This window comes from Aquarana catesbeiana, linkage group LG03 (genome assembly GCF_042186555.1).
Source record: "Aquarana catesbeiana isolate 2022-GZ linkage group LG03, ASM4218655v1, whole genome shotgun sequence".
NCBI lineage: Eukaryota > Metazoa > Chordata > Amphibia > Anura > Ranidae > Aquarana > Aquarana catesbeiana.
The window spans coordinates 58149500-58159387 of record NC_133326.1 but is presented as its reverse complement, the minus strand read 5'-3'; the positions used below and the strand labels follow the sequence as shown (position 1 = coordinate 58159387).

The 9888-nt window shown below is 45.0% G+C and overlaps 1 protein-coding gene across 1 annotated transcript; it reads left to right on the top strand.

The window, feature by feature from the left end:
* Nucleotides 1-2893: 2893 nt before the first annotated feature.
* On the top strand, nt 2894-8974 carry MEX3B (mex-3 RNA binding family member B). The gene is made up of 2 exons (XM_073618572.1): nt 2894-3460; nt 5574-8974. Exons 1-2 carry the CDS (start codon nt 3229-3231, stop codon nt 6902-6904), a joined length of 1563 nt encoding a protein of 520 aa, XP_073474673.1. The 5' UTR covers nt 2894-3228; the 3' UTR covers nt 6905-8974.
* The last annotated feature ends 914 nt before the right edge of the window (nt 8975-9888 follow it).

The window sequence follows — 9888 nt, the reverse complement described above, 5'->3', positions numbered from 1 at the left end:
ATAATATAGAGATATGTATATGGGTTGTATAATATAGAGATATGTATGGGGGTGTATAATATATCAGGGGTCCTCCCCCATAATACCCCCTCTCCCTATCCATGACTGTGACAGTCCATGTACACAAAGGAGGGCTCACACATGTCCGGACATATCCCGATCAGGGGAAGTGGAAGGGGGGAGGGATTGGAGATGGGGAAGACAATACACAGTATGGAGGATCTGGATGGGATCCGTTCCTGGGGACAGCTGACAATACAATATATAGGGATCTGTAGAAGGTTGGAGCACACAGGGCAGTATATGGGGGTGGATCAGATCTGTCCCTGACAGCAGACAATGTATGGGGGGGGGGGGGGGGGGGGGTTCTAGTCTAGATAGGATGGGATTTGTTCCTGCAGATAATGCAATGTGTATGGGATCTGATAAGGTCTGGTCTTTTCCTGATGACAGCAGACAATGTAATTTATGGGGGATCTGGTTGGGATTGGAGCGAATAATGCAATGTATGGGAGTGGATAATGAAATGTATGGGGGATCTGATTGGGATGGGAGCAGACAATGGGGGATACTTACTAAAGCTGGAGCATGCAAAATCTGTTGTAGCTCTGCATAGAAACCAATCAGCTTCCAGGTTTTATTGTCAAAGCTTAATTGACAAAGATCCACTTAGAAGCTCATTGGCTACCATGCACATCTGCACCAGATTTTGCATTCTCCAGTTTTAGTAAATCTCCTCCAATGCAATGTATGGAGGTCTGATTGGGATGGGAGTGGACGATGCAATGTATGGGGGATCTGGTTGGGATGGCAGTGGACGATGCCATGTATGGGGGATCTGGTTGGGATGGCAGTGGACGATGCCATGTATGGGGGATCTGGTTGGGATGGGAGCAGATAATTAAATATATGGGGGATCTGACTGGGATGGGAGCAGACAATGCAATAATTGGGATGGGAGTGAACGATGCAATGTATGGGGGGATCTGATTGTGATGGGAGCAGACAATGCAATGTATGGGGGATCTGATTGGGATGGGAGCAGACAATGCAATGTATGGGGGGATCTGATTGGGATGGGAGCAGACAATGCAATGTATGGGGGATCTGATTGTGATGGGAGCAGACAATGCAATGTATGGGGGGATCTGATTGGGATGGGAGCAGACAATGCAATGTATGGGGGATCTGATTGGGATGGGAGCAGACAATGCAATGTATGGGGGGGATCTGATTGGGATGGGAGCAGACAATGCAATGTATGGGGGGATCTGATTGTGATGGGAGCAGACAATGCAATGTATGGGGGATCTGATTGGGATGGAAGTGGACGATGCAATGTATGGGGGGATCTGGGTGGGATGGGAGCAGACAATGCAATGTACTGGAACAAGTTGAAGTTTCGGTCTGTAATCAGCCGGCGGCATCGTTATTGACCTCAGCAGAGATCACTACAAATCCAATTATCGGCTGTATGTCCGACTAGCGATCCTCGCCTCCCCCCCCCTGCATGTGTCAGTCTGCACCGTACTGCGCCCCGGCTATGTGGCGCTTTAACCCCTTCGCTGCCGGGTAAACCCGCCTGTGAGGTCACCGCCCGGGCGCCCAGCCTCCCCGCTCCTCTCCTATGGACAATACACCGGACCGGTGTACGATCGCTGTGTGTGTGATCATCAGAGAACGCTATCGTCCCCGAGTCACCCCACAATGACAGGAGGAGTCCACCGACCGGGGGTGGGGAGAGACAAAACAACAAAAAGTGACTTCATCATGGCAGAGTGATTGGCAGATCATCATCAATAACTGATCAATATACAGACATATGAACACAGAGAGAAAGAAAATATATAAAAAATAAAACATAAATAGTGAAAAAATATATATAATACAAAAAAAAATATGTATATATAAAAAAAGTAAAACATGTTTTTTTATATATATATATATATATATATATATATATATATATATATATATATATATATATATATATACACACACATATATATATAAAAACAATAATACGTGTTTACATTATAGTATTAAACATATTTATACTATAGTATTAAATACATATATAGATATATCTATACAGAGATCTATAGATCTCTCTCTCTCTCTCTCTATATATATATATATATAGATCTATCGATAGATAGATAGATAGATAGATAGATAGATAGATAGATAGATAGATAGATAGATAGATAGATAGATAGATAAAATAATACATATTTGGAACTATCATGAACAAATAAAAATGAAGACATAAATAAAAAATAAATAGATAGATAGATAGATAGATAGATAGATAGATAGATAGATAGATAGATAGATAGATATACACACATACAATAGAATAAATTATATGAATATACAAAATATATAAAAATGCATCTATATATCTAATAATAAAAACACAAATATATGATTATACTAAAATATAGATAAATAATACTATATATAGAATGATGGGGAAGGATCTCGGTGTATACATTGTAACCATTGTGTATCTTTGTGGTGAGAATATCAGAGATGGGGGATGATGAATACAATGTATCAATCTGGGCTCATGCTTCCATAATAAAGTAGTGCGGTCTGGGCGGCCAATGAGGAGGCACCCCGGGCTCCATCCACAATGCAGATACCCCGCTGGAGCGGTGGACCCCCCCCCCCCCCATATCTCCCGGTGCCCCCCCCATAGATCCCGATGCCCCCCCTCTCTCTCTGGACTCCCCATTGTTCTGCATTAGACAACAAAGAAAGGAGTTTTTTCCTCGCTTTCTCTGGAGGCGGGGAGGAGTAGTAGGCGTGCCAGACGCTCCGGGTCCCTCCCCCCGCCCCCCGGAGCCGCTCCGAGCCAATAGGGCCGTCCCTCCCCGGTGTCAGTTCCATTGTGCTGTCAGTGCTGGCTGGGTGACGTCACGGCCCTCTTATCCCCCTCTAGTGCCGTCTGGCTGCAGTGCTCAGACAGGAGGGGAGGAAAACGCTGAGTGAGCCGGGGAGGGGCTCCGTACAGATCCGCGTCCATCTCCGCCGATATTCGGCCACAAAGAAGTCGGGGAGCCGCCGCCTGTCCGCACCCCGCTGGATGAGCCCCTAGGACCGGCCGGAGCCGCCCGCAGTACACCGAGCACAGCCCGTCCCCCCCTCCCCCCTTCTTCTCTCCTTAGTGCCGGACACCGAGCTTCCCTTTGTGTCTGAGCGGGGGATCCGCCGACACCGACCATGCCCAGCTCACTGTACGCAGATATGGAGAGGACCGGCACCGGGGGAGGAGGGGAGACTCTGGACGACCAGAGAGCCCTACAGATCGCCCTGGACCAGCTCTCCCTACTCGGGCTGGACAACGACGAGAACTCCGTGTACGACAACGAGCCCCGGAAGAAGAGCGTCAATATGACCGAGTGTGTGCCGGTCCCCAGCTCCGAGCATGTGGCCGAGATCGTGGGGAGACAAGGTGAGGGCGACACCGGGGTTGGGGGTGGGGGGCACAATGGGATGGGAACTTGAACCTGGGGCATCCACCTATCTGTACCCGGGGCATCCACCTATCTGTACCCGGGGCATCACCACCCATATATTGGACCATCATTGGGGGGCATTCACCTACCTGTATTGGGGATATCACCACTCATATACTGGACTATCAATGGGGGGCATTCACCTACCTGTATTGGGGATATCACCACTCATATACTGGACTATCAATGGGGGACCAGACCTTCACTTGGGTATTTACCTACCTGTATGGTGTGCACCATCACCCTATATTGGAGCATAATTTGGGGGGGGGGGTCTACCTACCTTTACTAGGGGCATCACCACCCCTATAATGGACCTATACTGGGGGCATCATCCTATACTGGGGATATCTAACTACCTGTAACGTGAGCACCATCACCCTATGTTGGACCATAATTTGGATGGGGGGTCTACCTACCTGTGCTGGGGGCATCACCACCCCTATACTGGACCTTCACTGGGGACATCTCCTTTCCTTTAGTGGACCTTCTCTGGGGGGCATCCATCCACCTGTACTGGGGGGGCATCACCACCCCTAAAGTGGGCCTTCGCTGGGGACATCACCTTCCCTATAGTGGACCTTCGCTGAGGACATCACCTTCCCTATAGTGGACCTTCGCTGGGGACATCACTTTCCCTATAGTGGACCTTCACTGGGGGGCATCCACCTACCTGTGCTGCACCATTAACGGGAGGATCAGATCTTCACTGGGGGCACCTCCCTTATACTTTGGGCATCTAAATACTTTTACTGGGGACATAACCCCCTATACTGGACCATCAATGGGGGATTTGACCTAAACTGGGGATGCCACCCCCCCCCCCCCCCCCCCCTATACTGGAGTATCAATGAAGGGATTGGACCTTCATTGGTGACATCTGCCCATCTGTGCTTGGGACGTCACCCCCTATACTGCACCATCAAACGGGGGACTGCAGACCACCTTCTCCAGCAACATCTCCCCTGTACTGGGTACCACACCACCCTCATTGGGGACATCTACACTGTAGTTCGATATCTTCTCCTTCACATGCTGCATGCACTGTCAGAGGGGTAGGGGAGGGGGGAACCAGACCACCTTCATTGGGGAGTATCTGTAACCCCCATACAAGGTAAATAACCCCCCCCCCCCCATGCTGCACCTTCAACAAGGTCAAGATTAAGATCCCCTTAGCTAGGTACATCAACCACCTTCATTGGGTACATCACCTCCATACTGCACCATCAACAGGGGGAATCACATCACCTTCACTGGGTGCAACTCTCTCATATTGGGTACATCTCTCTCCCCCCTCCCCCCCAATGCTGACTATATCCCTTCTTGTACTGTGTACATATACCCTATTGGGCATTTCTCCTTCTATACTGGGTACATCTCATCCGTGGGACAATGGCTTGCAATGGATGCCTATACATCTGGACCACATTGTGCATGTGTATCTTGCAATGGTTGATTGATGCCGATGGCTTCCAGGAGATGCCTATAGATCAGGCCTGCATTGTGAATGTAATTAGTGTCTAAGTGCTTTTCAATGGTGGTTTAGTGGGTTACAGTGGGTGCAAATAGATTTGGACCGTATTGTAGTCAGTGCCTTGCAATGATTGATTGGAGCATGTGGGTTTTCCTTAGATCTGGCTGGTATTGTGAATGTGATCGGTGCCTGTGTCTTGCAATGGTTGATTGGTGCATGTAGGTCCTGCAATGGTTTATTGTTGCCAATGGCATGCAGTGGGTACAAATAGATGTGGCCAAGATTGTGAATGAGATTGTTGCATGTGGGTCTTGCAGTGGTTAATTGGTGCCTTGTATGTCTAGTAATGGGTGTCAGTGCTGTGATAATGATGCTGCAGCTGTATGTTGCTTTGTGCATGCTCATGTATTGTGCCTTGTTGGCACTGCAGTTTGTGCGTTCCCCACTGCCCACCTTAGATCTCTCCTTGTTTCATGTAAGTGGCTGATGTGCTGTTGGGAATGCTTGGCCTTTCTTTTTGTGTGCATTTTATTTTTCTTATAACACCGGTAGTAATTGTCCATTTTTATCCACAGGTTGTAAAATCAAAGCTCTGCGGGCGAAGACCAACACCTACATCAAGACCCCGGTCCGCGGGGAGGAGCCTGTCTTTGTTGTGACTGGGAGAAAGGAGGATGTAGCCATGGCCAGGAGAGAGATCATCTCAGCAGCAGAGCACTTTTCAATGATCCGAGCCTCTCGCAATAAGAATGCGTTGAATGGGGGGGGAGGAGGAGGGACGGTGCCTGGACCTCCAAACCTTCCTGGGCAGACCACCATCCAGGTTCGGGTTCCTTACAGAGTGGTGGGGCTAGTAGTAGGACCCAAAGGGGCTACCATTAAAAGGATCCAGCAGCAGACCCATACGTATATCGTCACCCCCAGCAGGGACAAAGAGCCGGTGTTTGAGGTGACCGGCATGCCAGAGAATGTCGATCGCGCCCGGGAGGAGATCGAGGCGCACATCGCTGTTCGTACCGGAGGGATCATAGAACTGACCGACGAGAATGACTTTCACGCGAATGGGACTGATGTTGGCTTTGATTTACATGGCACAGGGAGCCTATGGAGCAAGCCTACCCCAGGCGTTAACTCCAGCACAGGGTCACGCAAGGCTTTCTCTAATTACCGCAATGACAGCTCCAGCTCTCTGGGCAGTGCCTCCACCGACTCTTACTTTGGGGGCACAAACGGCACAAGGCTGGCAGACTACAGCCCGCCCAGCCCTGCCCTCAGTTTTACCAACAATGGCAACAATAACAATAACGTGAATGGCAATGGATACGTGTACGCCAGCGAGACCATCTCTCCCGACTGCACTGAGCTGGCTTTTGACTCCCCTTTTGACCCTGCCCCTGCCCCACCTGGGACTGCTTTGCTCTGGTCCCAGTTTGAACGCAATGGCACAACCGGTGCCTACCAAAACAACGCCAACGGGCTGCTTTCCAACCACCGGCGACTCAATGGGGTGGGCTGCACCGCTCCCCCCAGGCTCTCTCCTCCCTTGAATGGAAGCAACGTGGTTCCAGAGCACCCCTTAGCGCGCAGAGTGCGCAGTGACCCCGGCGGTGGCCTGAGCTACTCCGCCTACCCCAACATTGGCTCTGGCTCCGACTCCTCCTCTTCTTCCTCGTCCTCCAGCAGCAGTTCTTCCTCTTCCAGCTCGTCTTCCTCTTCGTCAGGCATGAGGAGGAAAGGCAGCCGCGATTGCTCCATCTGCTTCGAGAGCGAGGTGATCGCTGCCTTGGTACCCTGCGGCCACAACTTGTTTTGCATGGAGTGTGCCAACCGCATCTGCGAGAAGAATGAGCCACAGTGCCCGGTGTGTCACACAGAAGTCACTCAGGCCATTCGCATTTTCTCCTAGAACAAAACACTTAAGCCTTCTTCTTTATTCAGTACTCTAAAAAAAACATATATGTCCTATAGCTACATTCCCACTTGTATGGTGCCATACACGTGTGTTTGTCTTTTTTTTTTTTTTTTGTATATATATTATTTACCAGAACCTTTAATATATTAATATATTGTAATATATTAATATGCAAATAATATATATATATATATAATATTGTGATGTTGCTTGTGTTAATTGCCCCCCCTGGGGCTCTATATGCCAGGGTTGGCAGCTCATAGATGTCTTTTTGTAGTAGCCTTTCATGCAATTCCAAAGGCAAATGATGGTTTTTTACAGGGGTCCAGATGTCAAATAGTAAGTGCATGTCTCATTAAAACAAGGACCCCTTTTGTGCATTATTCTCGGTGGTACCCACTATTGCTTCATTTATGTAAATAGCTTGCAGCAACTGATTTACATGCGCCCACTCCAGAAGCAATATTGATTTGTGCATCTTTATATTTCTGCCATTCGCAGTGAGGCCCACGGGCCCGTCTTAAATCTTTTTGGATGTTGTCACGCGGCCAATTTTAACCCCTCTCTTGCTGGAAGGTACTGTTATGGCTCTCAAGGGGTTAAAAAAAAAAAGTGACAAGGCCTGGAGTATATTGAGACAAGGGCTCTTACTGTAGAAGATCTAGTTGCTACCTTGCCAAGCGGGAATGTGGCTTTAAAGCTGCAGTATCTGCATATTTTTTGTGACATTTCTATTTTTTTTTTTTTTTTTTTTTTTAAGAGAACTTGCAGATTCCTTCCCATGGCCATGTGTTGCAGCTTGGGAAACCAACTACATCTTTTGCATGCTTTAAGTATGAACAAAACCACCCTAGGAACAGTTGTTACACTGTACTTCTAAAGACCAATCTTCCAAAATATTTTTAATTTTATATATATATTTTTTTCGTGTTTATTCTTTTATGTGTGGCTTTGTAGACTATAGAAATATTATTTTGACAAGCCAAGCATTGTTTTAAATATTTGAAAGCTTTTTATTTTTATTTTTTCGTTTATCATTGACCTTCTTTTGGAGAACAACAACTCCATGGAGCCCTCCCCCCATGATACTGCAGCTTTAACAAAAGTAATATTAAATTGTAACATATCTTCTATAAATATATAAATATATATAATTATAATAATGCGTTTAAAGGTTTTAAAGAGACGAATTGCATTAATACAGATTGAAGTATTTTATTCTTTTTTGACTTGAAAAAATTATATTTCATATTGCAAAAATGTTTACAAGTATTTTAATTTTAAGTTCAGTGAACTTTTTTTTTGTAGCTGGGTTTAAATCTTTTATTTTTAGTATGGCCTTCTGGCAAAGAACACTGTATTATTTTAATATCTCACAGGTGAAGTGAGGGGAGGGGGGACAATACACATTTGGGGGGCAAAAAACAAACTGCAAAATGTTTTGAACAGTATTGTGTTGGGATGGAGATTTTTTTTTTTTTTTTTTATATATAAGTTCCAGGAAAACCAATGGTTTAAAATCTGCTTCACCCAGTGTCTTTTTCTATTCCGTGATACAAAAGCCTATTTTAGTCTATATTAAAAAAAATAATAAAAAAAATTGAAATGTATGAGCATATTAAGCCAACAAAAAAGAAGCCGTTTAACTCCTTTCTTAACATTTGTATAAATAGATTTCAGTGGAGATTTCAAAAATTCTGTTGCACCACTCTAGTTTTAGTATTTCTATTTTAATACATTTTGTTTACTACTTGTTTATGTATATGTAGGTAATGTGACTTGAGCGTAAATGTACTTTACTGAGCAAAGTTTTAAAAAACAAAAAAACAAAAAGTATATTTTATTTTATGATAAAGGGCCTTTAACCTCATGGTCAAAAATACTAATATTATATTTGCTGAAGACAAGATTTGAAAAATTGTATCAAGAGTTTTATTTTTCTGACATTTAAAGTTCTACATAAATAAAGGTAAACTTAAGTAATGGTGCTACTTCATGTTTTTTTAAATATTTCTATATAAATGAAAAATAAAATATTCCGGAAATGGTGGATTTGGTTTGTGGTGTGAGTTGATGAACAGCACATTTGGAGTGATTTCTGAGCAGAGAAAATTGCATGGGGTGCACACATCTGGTGCTGAGTACACACGTGTTGTAACCCTTGACAGTCCATTCAGCATCCACGAAAACAAAAGCTGTGTCAGAGTTGTGTACATAACACCATGTCATGAAGGCGCCTCCTACTGTATCTTTGTCTGGCACTGTCATGTGTGTGTGTGGTGTGGGTGTTGTTTTTTTTTTTTTTTGTAGGTAAATTCAATTTTCACATCTTGAGCATCCTATGGAGTCCCTTGAATGTTTGTTTGTTTTTTGTTAAAGCTTTTGGGGTTGATTTCCTAAAGGGAAATTGATTGTTCACTTTGCATTTACGCTAGATCTCAATGAATGAGGTGATGTTCTGCTGACTTCCACCATCCAATCATGTGCAAGCTCAATTTTATTTATCCCCCCCCCCCCCCCCCATCTTCCTTGCAGATGATTGGGTATTTGCAAAGTTATATTTGCAGGGGAAAATTCCTTTAGCTTAGTGAGGTTCACTGCCATTATCCAGTCATGTACAAACAAAATCCTGTTTTTTTTTTTTTTTTTTTTTTGTTTTTAAATTTTTTTTCCTTGCACTTGATTGGCCATTTCCCTGACACTTCACCATTCATACATTTGCTCTTAGGACAGTTGCACCTTTTTGTAAGGGAATTTTTCAAAGTGGACAGCCTATTTGCCTTCAGTAATTCAACCCTACAGGCTTCAAAGTGCAAACACTGACTTGGCCTAGGTCAAAGAGTAGTCTTTATATGTTTTTATCCTGTGCAAATAATTTAAACCTAATGGTCTTTGTATCTGCCAAGTGTTCCTCAACCTATAGATGTGTTTTGATGGTGACTTTGCCATATTTTAAACCATGGGTGCAGAACCTGTGG

Bases quoted from the DNA above. Each gene is read 5' to 3' on its own strand.
- MEX3B (XM_073618572.1), top strand. From the start codon at position 3,229: ATGCCCAGCTCACTGTACGCAGATATGGAGAGGACCGGCACCGGGGGA. The intron at 3,461-5,573 runs GTGAGGGCGACA...TTTTATCCACAG, and splicing joins CGAGATCGTGGGGAGACAAG to GTTGTAAAATCAAAGCTCTG.